The sequence below is a fragment of the Diabrotica undecimpunctata genome, chromosome 7 (genome assembly GCF_040954645.1).
Source record: "Diabrotica undecimpunctata isolate CICGRU chromosome 7, icDiaUnde3, whole genome shotgun sequence".
NCBI lineage: Eukaryota > Metazoa > Arthropoda > Insecta > Coleoptera > Chrysomelidae > Diabrotica > Diabrotica undecimpunctata.
In genome coordinates this window covers 99891286-99915756 of record NC_092809.1, presented here as the reverse complement: position 1 = coordinate 99915756, position 24471 = coordinate 99891286, and the positions used below count along the sequence as shown (strand labels likewise).

The 24471-nt window shown below is 33.3% G+C and overlaps 1 protein-coding gene across 1 annotated transcript in view; it reads right to left on the bottom strand.

Moving 5' to 3' along the window:
- The window catches only part of Exo70 (exocyst complex component 7), a 43349-nt gene that overhangs the window by 16281 nt on the left and 2597 nt on the right, over nt 1–24471 (bottom strand). Inside the window, exons 5-8 of the mRNA XM_072537877.1 lie at nt 6052–6278; nt 5330–5492; nt 4871–5064; nt 4355–4534 (exon numbers count right to left, since the gene is read on the bottom strand). Of these exons, the coding sequence (XP_072393978.1) occupies nt 4355–4534; nt 4871–5064; nt 5330–5492; nt 6052–6278 (764 nt within the window). The remainder of the gene's footprint in view (nt 1–4354; nt 4535–4870; nt 5065–5329; nt 5493–6051; nt 6279–24471) is intronic.

Sequence of the window (24471 nt, the reverse complement as noted above, 5' to 3'; positions counted from 1 at the left end):
AAATGATTCTCATTAATACTTTTTAATAATTCTCGTCCACGTGAGGTTACGATTCTGGAACTCCATTTATGATGTTTAGCATTATAATCTCCAGCAGAAATGAAACGGTGTCCTAGCATCTTAAAGTATTCAGTAAAATGATCAGCTTTAATTATATTATTCGGTGGACAGTAAACAGCAGATAGAATAATCGAGCCTTGTGAATCTTCGACCGACACTGATGTGACTTGGATGTTAACTTTACTAATTTTATTTGTTTCATGATGCTTAATGTTATTTCTTATAATAATTGCCGTACCTCCGTGGGCTTTACCTAATGGATGTTGAGTTACATAGGTTGAATATTTGGGAATATGGAAAGTCTTATTAGTCATGTGTGCTTCGGAAATAAACATAACATCTAGATTATGATAGTAGATAAATGCTTTAACTTCGTGGAAATGAGTGGTTAAGCCATTGGCATTCCAACAGCACATCTTTAGTTTAGTGTTGAAGGTTAAGCTTAGATATCAGAGACGTTATGAGATCAAACATCTTATCCATTCTTTCCATTAACTTATGTACTAGTAGTTCTAGATTATTTTGTATATGTTGAGGAGTTGTTGTTTCTATTATATGAGAAGTCTCATCTATGGTAGATGTATTTCTATTATCTCTTCCTGCACCAATTTTCGCATAGCTGGTAGTTGGTTGAGTGCTTGAAGGATATACTGCACGAGGTGGTTGACTTGCGTTTTTATCTCTAAGTGTTGGAAAATTTTTTTTCTGTAGCTCTTTGTATATTGAGCATCCCTTATAGCTGGCAGGATGATTTTCTAGACAATTTACACATTGAACATCTTTTATATTTTTTGGTTTTGGGCATTGAGATGATAGGTGATCGCCCACACATTTTACACAGCGCGGACTCCTGTGGCAATAATTGTGGGTGTGGCCAAAATTTTGACATCTTTGGCATTGGGGTAGTTCCCTTTTCGGATGCGGTGGCTCAACTGTGACAATAGAGTTTAGTAATTTTGTAATATATATATATATATATATATATATATATATATATATATATATATATATATATATATATATATATATATATATATATCTTTATTGTTACTTTGGATAGCCAGTTCTATATTAAATAGTGGCAGATCTTTCTTTGTGCCTCTTTGCTTAATGTTGGAGATGTTCAGTGCTGTATGTCCGTGCGCTAGCAACGCTTTTTTAATGTCATCTGGATCTGTTGAAGGATGTAAATTACGTATAACAACTCGGAATCCACGGTTTTGTTTCAGTTGGTATGTATGGTACTGAGTATTTTTTTCTGCTAAAGATTTTACAGTTAATGAATAGTTTTTGGATGAGTCAGTTTGAACTTTAATTTGGTTGTTTACAAGACATTTTAAAGTGTATTTACCTGGAGTTATCTGCTGTAGTAATTCCTGTAATGGTTTGATACACTCAACATTTTGGATAAATATAGGTGGTGGCTGTTCATCTTTTTTTCTTCCAGCATTTCATCCTCTTCATTAGGTTTATCATTTTCAAGTGCCTCGTATCTGTTAGATGTAAGAACAGTTTTACTTAGCCAATAATCTTTGAGTGTAGCTTGTTTGGTGTTTTTCAATTCAGGACTATCATCGTTGCGTTGACGTTTCTTGTGGTGGACTGATACCCATTCACTATCACTTTTTACCTCATCTGCATCTGTGAGATTTGTTTGTGGTTTCTCTATTTGAATTTGAAAGTTTGATAATTTTGTTTGTAGATCGTTGTTGCGTATTTTGAATTTTTTTTGCTGTTCATCTAGAGAGTTGTATCTGTCTTTTCGATTTTTTCCAGGTGGAGGAGTGCGGGCTAGGCAGGATTTTCTAATGGCTGGATTTATGTCCTCAATGCATTGATAACTAGTTGGTTCTTGGTTATTTAGTTGGTGATCCATAGTTTTCCACTAATTACAACTAGGAATTGTTAAGACATTCCGGCATATTTTGTTAATATACCGGACTATTTTATTTATATTTATGTTAATAAGTGTAGTAATTAAATTTGTATTAGTTCCTTGTTGGATAATTATTATAACATTGAACACAAACACTTTTTTCGGTTGTTTTTAATTTTCTTGATAATGAATGGCTTATACTAATTATAGGTACTAATTACAAAAAGATAAGATAATTATACACAAGTACTTCTTCGATGCTTGTTTCCAACACGAAGGTTCGAACGAGACTGTGAAATGCAAGAGTGTGGTCTGTTTATACGATATTCAATAATTCAGCAATAGGCTTAAATATCATGCAACAAGTTTGAAAAAAAGCGCCACCAAAAATAACGCCGAAAGCTTCAATTCTGTTACTGCAAAATTTGTTGGAGGTAAACGTGTAAATACCACCAAGAAAGGTGGCTCTCAGTTAAGGTGTTTGGCGGCAGCAGTATCATATAATTCACGGGAAAATTATTTAAATAATATATTACAAAATATATCAAACGTGCAACTGGTTATTACAAAAATTTATTTGCTCAAAAAAAATGTAAAAAATGGGCACAAGAAACAAAAATACAAAAAAATATATTAAAAAAGAAACAAGTAATAATAAACCTGGTAAAGACTATGGCCTAAATGCATAAGAGTTATTTCAGTGGTCGGATGAAGACTTCGAAGCAAAAAACAGGAATTTTTAAAAAATCTATAAAAAAATATCTCACAAGAACAGATTTTTAATAATACAACGGCTCAAAATAACAGTGCTTCTTGGTACATAGAACTTCAGCAACGGTTAAAGTCCAATAATTTCGGTAAAATACGTAAATTACGAGAAAAAACAAACAACTAAAACTGTGGAAGCAATGTTGAATCCAACGTTTTGTGGAAATAGATTTACAGAATATGGAATTGCGAACGAACCCAAAGCAAAAATAAAATGTTAAACAATTTTAAATATTAATATTGAACTATCAGAACTTTTCATACACGATGAATATCCCTGTCTTGCAGGTAGTCCTGATGGTTTAATAGGTGACTCAGGCGTAGTCGAAATTAAATGTTCAGGAGAACTTACGCCTAAAGAAGATATTGAACAAAAAAAAATTAATTTTGCCAATTAATGGACGGTCAATTGCATTTAAAAAGAACTGATTCCTATTACTATCAAGTGCAAGGACAGTTATTTATATCGAATATAAAATACTGTTAGTTTGCGGTATGGGCCCCAAAAGGTATTTTATTCAAAAATATTGATAAAGATATAGAACTGTGGGAAAATATGCTACCAAAATGGCTAAAAAAAGATTTTTATTATAATTTTTATTTGAAACACCTTCTAAAGAAACATTACACATAATTCTATATTTACATAGTTTCATTTTATCGATTTTACTGATCGTGATACTAATCAACTTCTTATAATATAATTATAATATATTTTTATAATTTTCCATTTTCGGTAAACTTTAATCTATGTTAAAATTGAGACAGCCAATTTTGCCGTAAAAAAAGTAATAAAAAAACAAAAGAAAAATATAACATTATAAACAATGGAATTAAGCAATACCGCGACCTCAAAATATCTTGCTATACATTATTTTGTTAAATTTGTTTTATTTAAAAATCCGATATTTAATTATTTACAAGAGGATTTGTTTCCTGTATGTACCTTTGTGTAAATTTATTAATAGATAATATTACTCTGGTCTGTTATTCTAATTACCCATAACACCACTAAAGACAAGTCCGCCCACTTAAGTTTATGGTTTTATTGTGCAGCCCCAAACCTGTCACTTCAGGGGGTGTCCCGGTTGTATAACCGGCTCAAGTAAAAGATGAAACCATTTTTGACCTGGACTTGAGAGAGATATCTGAACGACGCTTAGAATATTACTTCATGAACAGAATTTGTTTTCGTAAAGAAAGAAATTTTTGAATTAGAGATAGCCCACTGAAATTCACCATTAGAATTTTCGAGGATGGGCCTTAAACATGTGTAATAGGAATGGATTAACGAATCGGTAATTTTTTATTTTCTTTTACGTATCTATCATTTAAATATTATGTTCTGTTTTATTTGCACAGTTAAAATATTGCATACAGGACGTAGATTAGTTCTCATTATTTTGTATAATTATGATACTTGATATAATTGATATATTTGATAACTTGATATGTTATTGAACTGCTTTTGAATATATTTTCATTTGGCGAATTTTAGACCATCTTTTATTTATTGATATTTTCTCTTTGTTTTGTAAACATCCCATTTCTGTTTTTTTGGGATTCAATCATTTCACATTTCAGATTTATAACAGATCACTATGTATGGTACATTGTTTGATACAGATACACGAAAATACATATACTTACCGTAGCATGAAGCATCTGAATTATCTGATCGAACTTCTGCTTAACGTTTAAATCGTATTCTTCAACAGTTCTTTCAAATTCGGGTTTCAGGTTTCGAAGTTGTTTAAAAATGGGAAATATTACAAGAACAGTAGCAAAGTCATGCCTGGCAATACATTTTTTTGCTCTGGATACGATATTCTAGAAACAAATTTAAATATTTTAATAAATTGAATAATAAATAAATAAAGACAAATTTAGTAATGAAGACAATTTTATGTTAAACGGAACAGTTCCAGAATTATGGTACATTACTTGATGGTATGAAGTGACATTTTAATATTTACTCAAAACAGCAATTTGTGAGATATATACCAACCTTCTTTATAACTTAAAATGAGAATTTTTATAAAAAATTGTTTCAAAATATAAAATGTTCATGCTTTTCACAATATTTTACTAAACCACAACGATAGTACAGTTCAATGAGCTGTGCTCGGTGAATTTCGACCACATCTAGTTTTTGTATATATTTACCTCGCCATCTTGAACAATAGTATCCATAGCTTCCCTGACGATCAGTTCAAATACCCTTGGTTGATGTGCGGGAGTTATGATATCTTTCATCAAAATTTGTTCGAATTGCATTAATCTGTGTAAAGCTATTACTGATATAAGATAATTTTCCATTTCTTGTTCATTATCTAATTCTTCCCCAATATATGATGTATCTAAAAATTAAAAAGTTTATTATATATTAACATTAAAAAAAGGCAAATTTCGGAAAAATCGATTCATGAATTTATTTTGTTTCAGAAAACTATCTTTTTCTAATTCTTCTACTTGATGAAGAACTATTACTATATATATATATATATATATATATATATATATATATATATATATATATATATATATCTTAAAAAGAAAGATACAAATATTTATTTAAAAAAAGATAATCCTGAAACATGTATACTAATTTATTTATACACTTACCTAAATGTGATGCCCTTCTAGTTCCTAGAGAAAGCCCGGTAGATTGCTCCAAAGTATGAGAAGCTTTGAGAAACATCTTGTTGGCTTTTCTTTCGAAAACTTGACCTATTCGTCTGGTGGATGGTTTTCTGGATGCTTCGTGTCTATTTGGAAATTTGGGTTTCTAAAAGATATAAAATATAGATTTTTGCTTTTATTAGATTGCATTAGAGTTGTTAAAGTAATTATTTGACTCAAAATAGGAATAAAATTGTTTGATAATCTTTTCAATCACTTTCCCAAAAGTAGAAACAATGCTATGGGTCTGTAATGGCCAGTTTTTGAGGAATCGCCTTTTTTGTAGATAGTTAGTACTTTTGAGTATTTTAGTACTTCCGGAAATACTCCAGTTGATAGGATTAAATTAATAAGATGAGTGAAAGGTGTTTGAGAGACCTCTTCTTCCACAACGCGACGAAAAAAAAAGGACTTGCTCGGAGAAGGATAATTTCTATAATTCAAGAGGACATCCACATTAATAGTTGGAAGAGATATAATTATATTCTCTGCAATTGTGCTAAAAAATTGATTTATTTCGTCTGGAGATATATCAAGTTGTACCGAACAACTGGCAACTGGCAAGTAGCTGGCAGTCAACGTGACAAATAAGCCTACAGCCTTAGGACAGGAAAGAACAGAGCTGAGGCCTAATATAGGATTCAAAAATTCAAAAAAATACTCACTAGCATAGGCGAACTTGTTGTACCATGCACACTTCCACCGCTGACAGATTTTTGATGATTTCTTAACATCGTTAAGGACCTCTGTAACACGCTTCCTCGTACTTTTCCGTATACAGTTAAATATTCATCTCTGCCATGTCCAAATAGCCAGTTTCCTATTTGGATTAACTGAGATTTTGCCTCATCGGGAATTTGTTTAGGTATAACTTTGATGTCTCTTGCGGAATCTAAAATTACATCAAAATTGAACATAAAATGTTGAATAATTGATGGATTCGACCGTTACTTGATGGAAATTCATTTTATGTAACAATAAAACACTGAAAACTTTGTTTTCAAAACTTCCACAAAATTTATTTTAAATTCTTATCACTACAGCTGTTTCGGCTGATTGCCTTTCTCATTTGAGAAAGGCAATCAGCCGAAACAACTGTAGTGATAAGAATTTAAAATAAATTTTGTGGAAGTTTTGAAAACAAAGTTTTCAGTGTTTTATTGTTACATATAATGTTGAACCAAATATGTGTAATTCCATTACACATAAATACATTTTCTTTAGAATTAAAGAAGTTAAACAAAGTTTAAAGGTAAGCGCGGATTTGACCGAAACGGCTGGCAACGGAACGCACTGCTATAGCCGGAATAAATGCCGTAACGTGCATTTATCTAAAAAATCACGTCAGCTCAGTCAATGGATTTAGATATTTCATGAAAGATGGATCAAAAAAAATATTACTGTTAGTTTGTTGTGTGAAGAAGATAAACAACAAAATAAACTTCCAAAAAAGAGCGTAATAACTGAATGCATGAAAATTGTAGAAAAGGAAACATGAAAAGTGAATTTGCTACTTTAATTTATTTCTAAATTTTCTTAATCGATTATCAAGACAAAATTTTATCAATACTTTAGAATGAGTTACGAAAAATATCAAGAACACTTATTTATTGTAGAAATTGATCTCACAAAATAAAGTACAACATTTGGAAACTCTATTTCGTCGAAACTACTTTCCGCGAAAATATTCCTTTACGAGTTTTCGAAGTGTTTCTATGCGAATCGAAGTGTTCCGTTTTCATAAAGTGCGCGCTGATTAGGTTGAGAGAATTGCGTAGTGACGCATGTGTATCAACTAAAGGCAAGTTTGAAATCCAAGTAGTGAGATTTTACTAATAGTACCTACATTTTTTTTAATACACCTATTCCATTTTTTATTATTTATATTTTTACTGGTTAAACAATATATAAATAATGTAATAGTATAAGATCCCACTGCATGATCACTACGTTCGTAACATAGTATTGGTCTGAAGCTATTTTCTTATGGCATCTTAAAGTAATTACTATTTTAAAGGGAATAAGCCACAATTGAAGTTTAAATTTAAACGGACCTTCTACTAAACTAACAAAGGATCTAACAAAGCCTTTGGGAACCAGAATATATAAAACTTTATTCAAGTTTAAAGATTATTTATCAAATTATCAAAGAAGGTTAATTACACCTCATTACAGTAAGACCCCTCATTTTTATGGAGTACCGAAAGTTCATAAAACGAATACACCACTTAGACCTATTTGCAGTACCATGAATTCTTCTTGTAGTGAACTGTCAAAATTTTTATTAAATATACAACCATTTGCAAATAAAAATGACACATTTTTAAATAAATTATCGAATATTGAATTTAATTCAAATAGTCTTGACATAAATAGTTTATTTACAAATAAGCCATTAGATGAAACTTTAAATATATTCAAAACAAAATTAGAGAATGATGATACATTGGCAACTAGAACAAGACTAAATATATCAACTATAATGGAGTTATTGACATTATGTACTGATAATACATACTTTCAACTAAATAATGAATTCTATAAACAAAATTTTGGTCTAACAATGGGTTCTAGTTTATCTCCATTAATAGCAGATATATTTAAGGAAGATTTTGAAACAAATATTATTTCTAAAAAAAATTTAAAACCCACAGTATGGTGAAGATATGGAATCTGACCTCATCGATCAGAGTTGTTGGACACATCCCTGAATGATATAAACGATAAAAAAGAGACAATAACATTTACCATTGAAAAGGAATATAATAATACACTACCTTTCCTAAATGTTTTAATCTCTAAGAACAATACTGGATATGAGACTCAGGTGTGTAGAAAACCAACACACACCAACAGATATCTAAATTACAAATCAAATCACAATATCAAATGATTATCCTTATCGTTTATAAATAAGGAATTTTCAATAATCGACTGAATAGAACAGAACAACTTAGAACGAGATCCTACAGCATACACAATTAATAATACGAGGAAAATAACAATACTATACATAAAAGGATTATCAGAAAAACTTAAAAAGATAGGAAATAAATTCAACATCTCAACAACATTTAAAACAACAAACACATTGAGATCTAGTTATTTATAAAATACCTTCTGAATGGAATCAGTTTTATTTAGGTGAAACATCAAGGCCATTAAATGTTAGAATAAGTGAACATCAATCTTATATTAAAAATAGAGAATTTGATATATCTCAAATATGTAAACACGCATGGGAAAATGAATATAGGGTTCAATGGAACGATTCAAGTATAGTCCTAAATAAAACAGATGGTAAAAAGAGTAAAATCAAAGAAGCGGCTCTAATTATGCTTACTGAGTGTAACCATATTAAAAGAGGAAGTTATTAAAAGGACAATACCACTATTAGTAAATCAGTAACATATCGAGGATACATCATTTATGTTTTTAAATACCATACACATAAAATCAAAATTTGGTGTTTATTGAGAGTAAACTAAATGTAAGACCAAATACTTACCATGTCGGGATAGTATTAATAGGTTTTTTTCCCGGTTGATCCTCATGATTTACTATTGTCTTTTTAAAGACCAATCACATGCTATGATTTTTCTGACGGATATTCTCAAGTTAAAATTGATTTCATGTAATCGAATGAACTATCTTACAATAAAGTCGTACCAGGAACGCAACTCAGCAATATTGGCAATAAAGTCGTCTACTTTAAAATGTATAATATATATATATATATATATATATATATATATATATATATATATATATATATATATATATATACACTCGCGATCATAAAATCCGGGTCACCTTAAAAATTTCAAGTTTATTGAATATTTTTGCATCTGGTGCAGTAATAACCTTTTTTTAGGCTAATGTATTTTTTATTTGTCACCAATGTTTGTTTTGAGAGAAAAAAAACGGTTTTTTTATTGTTTTTATTGAAAAAGCAGAAAACAAACCAAATTGTCGATAAAACAGACATACGAAAAAAAAATGAAAAATACAGAACGTGGTAAAACAATGGAATTTCAATGACTAATATCGTGTATTGCCTCCCCTTGCTCTAATAACCTCTTGCAGACGACGGGGCATACTCGCAATTTTTCTCCGGATTACATGTTGTGGTATGTTATTCCACTCTCTCACTAACAGATCCTTAAGCTCCTGTGCGTTGTTAGGAGGTGGTGTATGGGTTTGAATACGTTTTTTCAAATCGTCCCAGAGATGTTCGATGGGATTCAGGTCCAGAGACCTAGCTGGTCGGGGTAACCTCGTAATTCCAACCCGTCTAAGTATTGCATACTGATCCTGGCAACGTGCGGTCGCGCGTTGTCCTGCATAAAAACGGCGTCTTCTCCAAGCCCTGCCATGGTGGGCATAACATGTTCTTCCAGAATCTCCGTAATGTACCTTCGTGCAGTTAAGGACCCATTTTCGATGAAGGGTAATTCTGTGCGGAAGTCGGAAGATACTCCTCCCCAAGCCATGGACGAGCCTCCACCAAATCACATTCTTGGAGCAATGCAAGCTTGTGAAAATCGTTCATAGGTTCTCCTCCAAACTCTTACACGTCCATCGGATCCAGTTAGGCAGAAACGGGATTCATCTGAGAATAACACTTTGCTCCAATCATTAATTCTCCAATGCGCGTATTGTTGAGCAAAAGCTATTCGTGCAACTCGATGCGCCCGGCGAAGTGGCGGTCCTGTAGCCATTACCCGAGAAGATAGTCCAGAAGAACAAAGTCTTCTCCTGACTGTTGCAATGCTAACATTGCAATTTCGTACTTCCTGTAGACGATTTCGATGCATAACTGCAGTTGAGATCCGGTTTCGTAAAGCCTGAAACATAAGAAAACGGTCATCTCGTGCCGTGGTCGTTCTTCTTCGTCTGGTCCAGGTCGTCTGTTTAGCAAATCCGTCTCCTGAAAGCGTTGAAACACTCGTTGAACCGTAGAATGGCTTACGCCAACAGTTTTTGCGACTTGCCGTTGAGTATGACCGTCTTCCACAAGCGCAACAATGCGTGCCGTTTCAACAACAGTCAAAGGCATTTTTGGCAAAAAATAAACAATAAATACTAATAATGGCACTAATACACACTAATGATGGCAATAATAAACGTTTGTTTGTTGCGTTTGAACAGAAAGTCGAAGCACAAATGAGACATTTAAAACAAGCGGCAGTTACAGGTACCGTTCATTTTGGGAAGTGTATAGTTTTCCGCACAATCGGCATTATTGGAATTCTTTGTTACAAAGGAAATTACTAAGGCGACAACAATTCTCAGAAATATTATTCTGAAGCTATTTTCTTGTGGCATTTTAAAGTAATTACTATTTAAATGGGAATAAGCCACAATTAAAGGTTAAAGTACGTTTATTGACGTTTCAATTTCCACTTCGGAAATCGTTCTCAAAATACAAACCAATTTTGAGAACGATTTCCGAAGTGTAAATTGAAACGTACTTTAACCTTTAATTGTGGCTTATTCCCATTTAAATAGTAATTCTCAGAAACATGCATTAGTTTTTATTTGTGTTATTATTATTTACGATAAAGCTCGTTAACAATGAAATAACGGTGATTTTCAAGGTGACCCGGATTTTATGATCGCGTGTATATATATATATATATATATATATATATATATATATATATATATATATATATATATATATATATATATATATATATATATATATATATCTGAATTGTCAATATAAATGAGTCAGATAAAATTGAATTATTAGAAGAATTTTTCACCAAATAACGAAAAACAAAATTTGTTTAATTTATTACTGTTTTGTATTTTGAGAACGATTTTCGAAGTGGAAATTGAAATGTCAATAAACTTATTTTAAACTTCAATTGTGGCTTATTTCCATTAAAATAGTAATTAGTTCATAAAATAGTTAATCAAACACATTTTTACATACATTTAAAATTAGGAGAATACATTGATAATAGGTTGCCAGTCAAAAAGTGGCCGCAAATATTTTTAATTCAATTAATAGTAATTCAACATAACAAAAATTTTATTCCGTTCATTTATTTTTTAAATATTTATAATACGCTGCTCATGACTTATAAATATGCATGTTTTTTTATATCAAATTAGCCCTTAGTTGAGTTAGCCCTTTTTTATTTATCGATTTTACTGTATCAAAAGCTGAATTCACAAATTAAAATTTATAAAAGTCGCAATATCTCCGGTTCTAATCAACGAAAATTGATGATTTTTTTAATTTTTTTTATAATCTTTTTTTATTTTATAAAGAAATTTTAAAATTTTTGGGTTGCGTTATGTATATGAAAATTGTCAAGCCTCCCAAAATTGCTGATTATTTTAGTAAGTCACCATTGTATAATTTTACTTTTATTTCGTCTGTAATGATCAGAAACAGATTTCAACTTCTTTTGAGATTCTTATATTTTGCTGATAACACGCCTGCTTTACTAAACGATCGTTGCCAAAAAATTAGAAAATTATTTGAAATGACACAATTACGTTTTGCTCAACAATGTTATCCTGGCTCAATACTAGTTGTTGATGAAAGCATGATTCCCTTTCGAGGAAGACTACTTTTCAAGCAATATATAGTTTCAAATCGTCACCGCTATGGCTTGAAACTGTTTAACTGATGTAATCCTGCAGGTTATACTCTAGAAACTATTATGTATACCGGCAAAAGGGCTAATAAAGGGAAAGATTTATCGCGAAAAATTGTACTAGATCTAACAAAAGACTATCTACAAAAAGAAAGAGAAAGAGTAATAACCGAAAATTATTACACGTCTGTGTCTTTAGTAAAACAATTCTTCTTCTAAATGTGCCTATCTTCTAGAGATATTGGCGACCACATTGACCCACATTATTCTATTCACAGCAGCTCGAAATAGATCAGTTGACGTTAGACCAGTCCACTTCCTAAGATTGGCCAGCTAGGATATACGTCTACGTCCAGGGTCTCTCTTACCCTCAATCTTGCCTTGTAAAATTAACTGTAGAAGTCGGTATTTATCATTACGCATGATGTGGCCGAAGCAAGCCAATTTTCTGTTTTTTATGGTGTTAATAATTTCTTTGTCTTTTCTTAGCCTCTGGAGAATAGTTATGTTACTTGTGTGGTGTATATATGAGACCCTCAAGATACGTCGGTAGCACCACATTTCAAATGCCCCTTATGTCCTTACCATCGAGTCCTGATGTTTTTAGGATATTAATTAGTTTCCCATGTGGGACTTTATCAAATGCCTTCCCGAAATCAATGAAACATGCATACACATAGCAGTTTACATCCCTGGCTCTTTGTATTAGAACTTGCAAACTAAAAAGTGGTTCCCTCGTTCAGAGTCCTGCTCTGAATCCAAATTGAACTTCACTTAGGTGTTCTTCTAATTTGGTGTATATGCGCGAGTGAATGATAGTAAGGAGTACTTTACGTACATGGCTCATCAAACTAATTAATCTACTAGTGATGATACTAGTGGCACATACGTGTGTAATAGGTTACTACAGTGCCATTAGGATTATCCGTGATCTTGCTATTTTTTTCAAAAAAATTTGTAAGATTACTTACTTTATATTATTAACCATTTGTATCAATAAATATTGTTTTGTAAGCATTTTTCACTTTGGTATCTGGGGAACTTACCTAACATTCTTTATGGTGACAGCCAATGTGTTAAGAGATAAAATATTTATGTTTAAGTATACATAGATACCTTGAAAAAAATAGTTAATAATAGATAAAATTGCTGCAAAATTACTGCAAAAACGTATAGGTTTGCTTACTATTAATGGAATATATATTAACGTATATAAGTAACGTATATATATTAACGGAAAAACTCGTCAAATACTTAGCTATTGCGATGACCTGAATACGGTTAAATTTTGCTTATTTCTTTGAAGTACGGTGCAAAAGTTTCAATTTTCTCTATATCTTTCTCATTGTCACCATTATTCTCATGTCCAAACCTTCTGATCTTAGTTTAGCTGTTCGTATTGCCAATATGATTCTTACTTGAGTCCCTAAGCAGAGGAAAGTTTGCTGCGGTATTCGCTAATATATACCTTTACATCAATGTTTTGATCAATCCTTATACAGTAGTCCTACAGCTGGTGCAAGAGATGAAACCCATTTCAGAATCATATTATAGGAATACCGTCTATACCGTATTACGAATTTACAGAAATAAATTCCATCCATTATATGTTTTTGTTAGAAGTTATTCAAACCAAAAAACCATACCAGTAAAAATATAAAATCGTGACATAACGCTATACCTACTCGCCCATTATTACCACATGCTATCGCAATATTCTTGTAAAATATTGGCGAGCATAAAAGTGAAATTTTAATTCACACGATTTAAAACATATTTATAGAACAATAATTTAATAACCGACTAAACATCTGGTAAAATATAAAAGATAAACAAAGCAATAATTATAGGAATGAAAACTTTGTTGATAATTAGTTTTATGACAGAATGTTTAATAAAAGAAAATGTAAAACAACACGTGTCTTACTAATTACGTGCACTTAAATAAATTCCGTTCTAAAGTAAACTGCTTCGTGAAATTGACAGAACACACGGTAAATTCAAAAGTTTTCTCGTTTTATATATATTTAATTACTGTTATTCCGTTAAATTATTAAGCACTCTAATGAAATAATTTTCAAACTTCTGAAAGAAAGTTTTACCTAAAACCACATAGGTATAAGTTTTGATAGCATATATTCGTATTTTTAATACTTTAAAGATGTATGATTAATGGTATGTATAGTTAGCAGAGGAGTCATAGTTTTCCAATCATTTTACACTCAGAATAATTTTCCAATACAATATTTTACATGTATGAGCTGAAAATCTTGATGACCTTCATTGTATTTTGGAAAATTATTTTAGAATATAATTAATTTGTAGTTCTAGAGAATAACATATCAGCACGAGTATTACACCCACGACATACGAGATTTCAATTGAATTTTAAGGACAGGATAATAAAAGTTGGTAACGAGGTATTTCTTCATCCACATGATGACAGTACTGTGGAAGCAGAAGTTAAAGAAGTGAAACAATTACAGTAGCATGGCTGCAGGGAATTATGAAAGAAGAATGCCTGTTATGATGGAACCTTGGAACCATGACGAGGAGGTTGGCCGAGGAATTATAATTGGAAAGGAACTGGTTACTTCTGCTAAAGAAACTTTAAGACTAATTCACCACAGATCAAAATCAAGAAATATGCATATGGACCAAATACATACAAGAACAACTTCCGTCCTATATATGTAATGACCACTTACCAATCACATCAGATGAAGTGGAAAAAGTAATATCACAACTAAAAGATGGCAAATCTCCTGGACCTGACAATGTACGGTACTCAACGACTAACAAAAATATTCAATGACATATATTCAAACGGAGTAATACCAAAATCATGGCTGTCAAGCATCAAGTCAACATCTATTGATCTACCAAAGAAAACAAAATCCGTATCCTGCAATGATTTTCGGACCATCAGCTTGATAAAACCACATTTTTAAGTTATTTCTAAAAATCATACATCGAAGGATATATATAGACTATGCGAAGAAAAAATCAGCCTTACACAGTTTGGTTTTCGGAACGCAGTGTGTACGCGAGAGGCTCTCTTTAGCATACAAGTGCTATTTCAACGATGTAGAGATGTGAATTGCGATATTTATGCATGCTACATTGATTACCATAAAGCGTTTGATACAGTAAAACACGACAAGCTGATATTAACAAATATTGTAATAAACACCTGTGATCTAAGAATTATTAGCAATCTTTACTGAAATCAAACATCGTCTATCCGTACAGAGGCAGAAGAATCCGATGATATCAAAATCAAACGTGGGGCCCGACAGGGATGTATACTATCACCCTTGCTGTTTAACATTATACTCTGAGGAAATCTTTCAAGAAGCAGTAGAGGATGTTGAAGCGGGAATTCTAATTAACGAAGAATGTATCAATAGCATCAAATACGCGGATGACACGGTGATATTCGTTGACAGTTATGAAGCCCTCCAGGAGTTAATGAATAGAATCACAGAAGTCAGTCAGAGATATTGACTTTGATTGAACACTAAAGTTTTGAGTCTTTGACACTTCGAGTTGAGTCGTGGACTCTCACAGACGCTACCTGCAAGAAAATTGAGGCTTTCGAAATGTAGCTTTATCGTCGAATCCTGAAGATTCGACGATAGACCACGTTACTAACCAGGACGTTTTATTGAGAATGCAAAAAGGAAAAAAGTCGTTAACCACAATAAAAACAGCTAAAATCGAATACCTCGGTCACATCATGAGGAACAGCGAAATATATGGATTGCTGCAATTCATTCTACAAGGAAAAGAGGAAGGAAAACAAGAACCAGGAAGGCGAACGATTTCTTGGCTGAAAAATCTACGTACGTGGTTCAACACAACAACCACAAATCTCAGAGCCGCAGTTTGCAAAATACAGATTACCATGATGGTCGCCAACATCCGAAACGGATAGGCACTACAAGAAGAAGATTAATTGACCATCAAAAAAGAGACAAAGTAGGAACCTGTACACCTGTGTGTCTGTGACGACAAATTCAACCAAATGATTTCCGTTGCTGGCCAGTCTCTAAATCAGGCGGAGAAAAGAAAATTAAGGGAATTTCTTCGACGATATCGTGATATCTTCGTACCAAAAGGAGGAAAGACAGGAAGAACTACCGCTGTCGAACATAAAATCGATACTGGTAATGCCAGGCTAATTCGTCAAAGAGGTTGACAATTACCACAGGCGAAGAGAGAGAAAGCTGAAAGGATTGTTCAGAATAATGGAGACGAGGTGATAGAACCTTCTACCAGCCCATAGTCTCTCCGGTGGTCCTGGTAAAGAAAACAGACAACTAAGAGGTTCTGTATGGACTACCATTTGCTAAACAATGTTACTAAGAAAGAGAGTTATCCTTATATTGGCTGGAAGTAAACTGTCTTCCACTTTGAACTTGAAGTCTGGATGTTGGCAGCTAGAAATGGAGCCAGTAGATTAGGAGAAGATCGCCTTCGTCATAGGATCATTTTTGTGCAATTTGGACTCTGTAATGTTCCTGCGACATTTGGTGTATTTAGACGACATAATCGTCTTGGGCGAAATTTTTGAAGAAAATCTGAAGAGTTTAGATGTTTTTTAAACCGAGTTAATGTTGCCCAATTGATTTTAAATCCCAAGAAGTGCCAGCTATGTCAAAGTAAATTAATTAAGTAGGTCATATTTATAGTCAGCACAGAAGTGGCCGTGGATAAGAGAACAATCGATTCCATCAAGGAATGGCCAAAACCGAATGAAGTGAGAAGTTTTCTTGCTTGATTACTGCTAGGATGGAGACTGTCAAACTGGCTTTGAAATCTTGAAGACTCATTTAATCACAGCACCATTATTAGAGTATCCACATCTTCATAGGAGAGTTTAACTTAGACACAGATGCAAGTAATGTGGGGATTGGAAGAGTGTTATCTCAGATTCAAGGAGGACAGGAACGAGTCCTTGGATATTTTAGTGCTTTCAAAACCTGAGAGAAATTACTGCGTCACGAGAAGAGAACTTCTAGCAGTAGTGAAATCAGTAGAACACATATATCAATACCTATATGTAAAACAAGTTTTTAATCCGAACCGATTACGCCGCCCTTAAATGATTAATTTAGTTTAAGAATCCAGAGTCAGGCCAGATTGAGCATCGGGCCAGAGTTAGCCACAGAAAAGCCGACTCTCTTTTTAGAAAGCCGTTCAAAGCAGAGTGTTCCCACTGCAAGAAAACAGCATTGCTCAAAAAAAAACGGTGGTCAACCACGAGTTAACGCCTACTAAGATCAGAGAAAAATACAGTTTTACAGAAAATTCGAAAATGGAAAGAAAAAAACCGTTGACCAACTTAGCAAGAAATATCAAGCCCAATATCAAGCTCAGTAGTTAAGACGTATTGGACCAAGGGCCTTCTTGATCATGGAAGACGGCTTGCTTAAACGAGTTCCGATAAAAAAGTACACTTGGTGATTCCAAAGGGCAGAATAGACGAAGTAGGACTTGTATTTTTTTTCAATTTTTTATCTTTGATAACATATTTCTCTGTTAAGATGTTATCTTTCACTCTTTCGCCTTCAATGTCTTCGAACTGGATTTCTGCTTCTAACAACCCTATCTCACTTCTTATATTTAGTCTGTCCTCAAAGTTTTCTGCCCATATTTCTAGTATCTGGTCCTTATCTCAAATGATCTCTCATATTCTGTTTCTAACGCTTGATCATCCAGGTTCCAATTACTCTATTCTGGTTAACCATCGTAGAAATTTCGCACATTTGTATGTTATTCTTCTCTAGTTCTTTCCGTTGGTTTTCTATATGATCTTTCTTTTCAAAGTTCGTAATTCGTCGCGTCTCAGCTGCTTATACTCTTCCTCTACTGATCTCGTTTTTTACCCTTGGAGTCTTACATATGCTTGATTTTTTGCGCCGCTTGTGCACATTCCTCATCGTACCAGTCTGATTTTATTTTTTCGCGCTTTTGCCTTTCTGTCACTTCAGGTGCCACCTCTTTCAATATGGTTCTAAACTGCCTCCAATAGTTATTACCATCTTCAACTATACCATCTGCACAGTCCTCTAGCTTACCTTCAAGACTTTCCCCAAATCGCTGAGGTATCTAGGGTTTTTTTGACGCTTCTACATTAAACCTTTCTTATATAACGTCTCTGACTTTCTCTGCATTGGAGATTCTAGATCTTGTTTTCATTCGGAATAGGTAGTGGTCCGAGTCTATACAGTGCCGGCAAAAAAATCTTTACACAGTGAATAAAACACATAAATCAGGATAATTGTTATTTTTATTGTACAAATTAATTCTTTGTCATATCACCCTTGTAGTCGATGACAAGCTGGATTCTCTTGGACATGGATTGAGCAAGGTTCAAGAAATATTCTTCTTCCATGGGCACCCACAACCTCTTCAACTCATCTCTCAGCTGATTTATGTTACTCGGTTGTCACTCTTGAACCTTATGTTTCATCATATTCCAGGCGTTCTCGATGGGATTAAGGTCGGGCAAGTTACCTGGCCATTCCAATACGTTGATATTGTGATCATTCAAGAACTTTGACACTAGTTCAATAAATGTTGTTCTAGAACAGTCACATACTTGCTTGCCCTCATTGTAACATTTTGTAACATTCTTTGGCAAGAAATAAAACCCTATCCTTCCTTTATTTCCGATAAACGCACCCCATACCATTTCACTTGGGGCTTCCTCTTACTAACCTGAACGTACTTTCGTCATTAACATGACTTTTTTCCATTATTCAGGTGTCCAACGCTGATACGTTTTACAACAATCTAATCTTTTTTCTTCATTGCGTTTGTAAATAAGGGCTTCTTTGCAGCACGTCGACTTATTAATGCTAGATCTTTCTGAAGCCGGTGACGAATCGTTCTTGTTAAAACGTTCTGAAGGAGATCAGGATGTTTATTTTTGAGTTCTATGGCAGTTATGGAAGGGTTCAACATTACTTCGCACCTGATGATGGTTCTAGATGATGTTTTTTTATGAGCTCCAAAACCAGATTTTCTTTCCGGAATAGTCCCTGAAGGCAACGACGCAGCCGACCGTTTCAATTGATAAATTGCCTCTCTTGAAACAGCAATATCACGTGCTGCGGTAATTACAGTGAATACAATTTATGAATTTAATGATCCCAAACTTTACTGAGTAAATAAAAGAAGTTTAACACTGACGACACGCACAAAGCCAACTATGTACAGTTCAAACACGCAGAATAAACTAAAGAAACTAAGACGTCAGTAAACTATAGAAAGCCGCCGTCGCATGCACGTTATCCCCTCTCCCCACAAATGCTAAACAAGCGCTGACAGAACGCGTGCAATTTTTCTTCGAATTTAGTGATTTATGATTTACTGAATTGTCATGCGTCGACCACTACATCGTCGATTTGATTTACTGTATTCCCATCAGGGCTTCCTTTATCTATATATTCACGCATAAAGCATTTGCTGGCGATTACCATGTTCATTTTTTTGAGCTCTATGTAATATTTACTACGCTATTCAGAAATAAATAAAACTGAATAGGGATTACTCCCAATCCTTTACTTTGTCGTTAAAGTATTCAACTGTCAAAATTATTTTTGTGCCAAAACTTCATCAAAACTTTTCATGAAATTTTATTTGTTATCCATCCTATACGACGTCCAGACTTAAAAGTATCATTAAAATATTTATTTAAAAGTCGTGTTTTTTCATTGAATCAGTTGAATACGGTTGACTAAGTTTTCCAAGATACGACCAAAATAAATACATGTGTATACAACAAAAATATTAAATACATGCGGCGATATTGACGCAACAGTTATTATTTAATCATCACAATTTTACAATTACTCACCCTTATTTTTAAATAAGGATATAAAATGTTTTACGTCTTTACTTCAAATACTATATACGATAAGTTCTTTGTAGTATACGTTCTATAATCCTGAAAATATTATGATTACACAAAGTTATTTTTAAAACTTTCTAATGAGATCCGTTTGTTCGAAAATTCAATATACATTAAGCTGGATGTGTAGTTAAACAAAATATTTATACAATACATCTAGTTTCAATTGTTTTGGCCTCTTTTTGACGGCAAAGAAAAAATAATATTCAATGCTATCCAATATTTAATTAAGATATTATTAAACATTAAATATTTTATAGAATCACATAAAAAGTATGTGCTAAAGTTAAAGCACTGATTATAAACCACCCATATAATCAACGGGTTTATAATCAATGGTTAAAGTCTTAAAATGTAAACCTAATGATATACCAGATCAATGTAATTCATAGTAATATTTAGATCAATATAAGATTAGGCTCTAACCATGGAAGTTGCATAGTGGGCGGTCAATAAAGGTGATAAATTTTAGTGATCTCATGAGAATAATAAAAAATGGCAAAAATCGCGCAACGTTTTTTTTATTTAACACCTTTATAGAAACTGACTTATTTGCGGCAAAATACAAAACGCATTTTGATTTTGGTCGATAGGACACTCTGATAAAATTGATTTCGCGCGCGTACCTCATAATCATCATCATCATTCTGGCTTTACAACCCTGCGTGGGTCCTAGCCTCCTCAAGAATTTATCTCCAGTCGTACCTATCCATCGCCTTTCTCCGCCAAGTACGTATTCCCATGTCTTCATCGATGTTATCAAGGAACCTTGTTCTTCCCTGACCAATGGGTCTAACTGGGTAATTTTGTTCCATCCGCGTTACATGTCCTATCCACATCAGACGTTATATCTTAATATGTTTTACGATATCAGGTTCCTGGTATATTCTATAAAGTTCGAAGTTGTATCGTCTTCTCCACACTCCATTATCATTTACTGCTCCATAGACTCGCCTTAGTACTTTTCTTTCGAAACACCCTAACATGTTTTCATTATTTTTTGTTAGAGTCCAGGTATCTGAACCATATGTTAGGACTGGGCGTATTATTGTTTGTAGAGTTTTATTTTTGTATTTCTTGATATAATTGTGGATTTAAGGAAGAAATTGAGCCCAAAATATCATCTGTTGGCCGTGCAAATTCTGCGGTTTGTCTCTGCGGTAGTATTATTTTCAGTGTTAAGGAGCGCTCCAGGTATACAAATTCGTTCACTGCTTCGATGACGTCGTTTTCTATAACGAGTGGTCGTAGGATTTGTGGTTGCGTGCTTATTTTCATATACTTCGTTTTGTTGGTGTTTATTATTAAACCCATTTTTGTAAACTCCCAATAATATTGATATCATCAGCATGGGCAAGGATTTGCACTGATTTATTATATATGGAACCAATGGTTACGATTAATGGTTTTAAAAGGTTGAGACAGTTCCCCCTGAATTCGTACTCTACATTCAACTTTTTTAAAAGTTAGTTTTGTTAAATTTACCAACTGATTTGGTATTCCTAGCTCTTTCATTGCTTTGAACATTTCTCTTCTATTCACAGAGTGGTAGACTGCTTTGTAGTCTATAAATATGTGATGAGTATCAATGCCATATTCCAGTGTTTTTTCTAAAATTTGTTTCAGGGTTGCAATCTGATGAATTGTCGATTTACCACCTCTGAAACCAGCCTGGTATTTTCCTACTATCCGTTCTGCATATGGTGCCATACAGTTACATAGTACTGTGGAAAAGATTTTATACGTTGCATTTAGAAGCGTAATTCCTCTGTGGTTAGAGCATTCAAAGATATCTCATTTTTGTGTATGGTGCAAAGTATTCCAATATTTCAACCATTGGGTAGGGATTTCTGTATCCATATTTCTTTTATAAGCTACTGTCATGCCATAATGGTATCATGGCCACCTTGGTGGTTTCTCTTCCCTCTCATCTGCTCCCCTTATCTCAGCTCTTTCGTTTTCCAGGTTTTCTTCTTCTTCTTCCATATTAAGTGCCTGGTTAAAGTATTCCACCCATCTACTCAATACATCTTTCCTTGTTGTTAATAGGTCGCCATTCTGACTTCTGCATTGTCTTGTGGTTGCCTTGAATTATTTTCTGTTGATGTTAACTTTCTTATAGAATGCTCTGAATTCTTTCTGTCTGTTAAGGTTTTCTATATAAAGTTCCGTATTTAGGTGGTTTCGTTTTTTTTTTGTGTATTCTCTTTTCTTCTCTTCTCTTTGTCTGGTAATTCTCTACAGTGATTCTAGTTCGTCGGGTAAGAATCTTTCTGTAGGCTTCATTTTTTTTTCTTTTGTTGCATTATTCGTCAAACCAATTATTTTTACGGGCACAAATTTCTGTTCCTATTTCATCTTTCGCTGCTGCTTCAATGTCTTCCCTGTATTCTGGTCCAGTAGAAGTCTATATATGTCTGGCCTTCTTCATTTACATTTTGATTACTTAGCCTGTTGATGATGTTTTCTGAGTACCGTTCTGCAATTGTAGCATCTCTCAGCTTTTGCACATTCTATTTTTTGTATCCATTTTATTTTCTTTACTGGTGTTTGAAATTCTAGCCCTCAATGTTGAGATCACTAGGCAATGATCTTAGTCTATGTTTGCGCCTCTATAACTTCTGCAGTTTATTGCGTCTGTCCATGCCTTGAATCTATTAAGATGTGATCAATCTGACTCGTTGTTCTTCCATCAGAAGAGGTCCAGGTTACCTTGTGTATGTTCTTGTGTTCAAAATAAGTGCTAACGACTGTCATATTGAGTGCTGCTACTAAGTTTATTAGTCGTAATCCATTATCGCCACTGATGTTGTGTAGGCTATGCTTTCGTCCTATTCTGCATTCATGTCACCTAATACAATCTTAATGTCATTTCTGGGACATCTCCTGTGCTTGCTCTAGGTCTTCGAAGAACTGTTCTTTTATTTCCTCTGGTTTATCATCAGTTGGGGCATGTGTATTGATCAAACTGTAGTTAAAGAATTTCCCTTTCAAGCGCAAATAGCATATTCTTTTTACAATAAATCCCACCCCATCTATGTGTTGGCTTTCATCGCAGGATAATATATGGAATGGGTTCTCTTGTCAAGAGTGTCAGTTCCCGTCCAACGCATTTCCTGCAGTGCTAAAGCATCTACTTTGTATGTGTTCCCTATGTCTAGTAAAGATGTGAGTGCTATAGTTCAGTACAGGGTTCGGGTATTCCATTTTTCTTTGCAGAGTCATCGTCGTAAATTCCGTCCAGCTAAAGTAGACTTTACACTACATGATTTTATCATATGACAATATCATATTAGATTTGTTATGATTCCTCGTTTCTACGATGTGTTAAAAAATCGTGTTTACATTGCATGATAAGTTATGACTTATGATATGAGTGACAATGAGTGAGGTTATTGATTTTTTTTTTGTTTATGGTCATAGAGATATTAGACACAGTATAGGTATCAACTATTAGATTTTGAAACCATTATAATGGAAAATAAATCTTTGATTGCATTGGCTTCCCGACTTTTAATAATAATACGCCGGCAACAACTGCGTACAACGTACAGCAGTAAGAAGAAAAAGATCAGACGCCTTTGGGGTTCGCACGTGGCTCTTACGAACAAATCGTGGACAGGGTATATCAAATTTAGTGTTGATATTATACCAAATTAAAAATAATTAATAAAGAAACTAAACTAAAATTATGACTAAGAAGATTATAAAACACTAAACTAAGAATAAAATAAACTAAATAAATAATAAAAGAAAAATACGACACAATAGCACACATTAGATAATAGGTTCAATATCAATGCAACAAACAAAAAATAAATAAAGAATTTTGTCTCTGGGTAAGGGAATGTTAGTGAATTGACATAAGAATAAGGCGCGATATTTAAATATGTTGGTGTTACCTGTATTATTACCGAAAATCATATGATTTTATCATGCGGAATAGGCACCGTCCTATTCTCCTGTGACAAGCTATGACGAGCCGCATGACAGTGCTTATGCCAAAATCATATGACAAATCACACAGTGTAAACATGTAAATTTCACTTATGACCAAATCATATGACAAATCACATGATAAATCATGTAGTGTAAAGTGTGTATAATAGTTTCTGAGATTCCGTAACGTATGTTTTTTACAAGAAAAGGTTGTCATACTTTAGCCCCTCGAGCGCGGCATTCCCCCCTGGCATTCAAAATCACCGGTCGTTTCAAGCATTGTTTCTGAGAGAATGGTTCACTTTACACAAAAAGTGCTAATAGCATTTTTGTTCAAAATTATCTCAGCTAAATTTTTTATTGGAAATATTTTTCCTAGTAAATTGATTTTTAGCATTTTCGTCTCTGACGCCTGTCTCTCAACACATGATTGAACATGTAATGTATGTATTAATATGTGTTTTTCATAAATAAAACTTCTTAAGTTTTATTAAATCTCAAACCTATCTATAGAAGTTTTTGAAAAGGCATTTTCTAATTCATTATATCATATGATTTTCAATAACTACTTGTTACACTAAAGCTTATTATTTATCTCAACAGAAAGA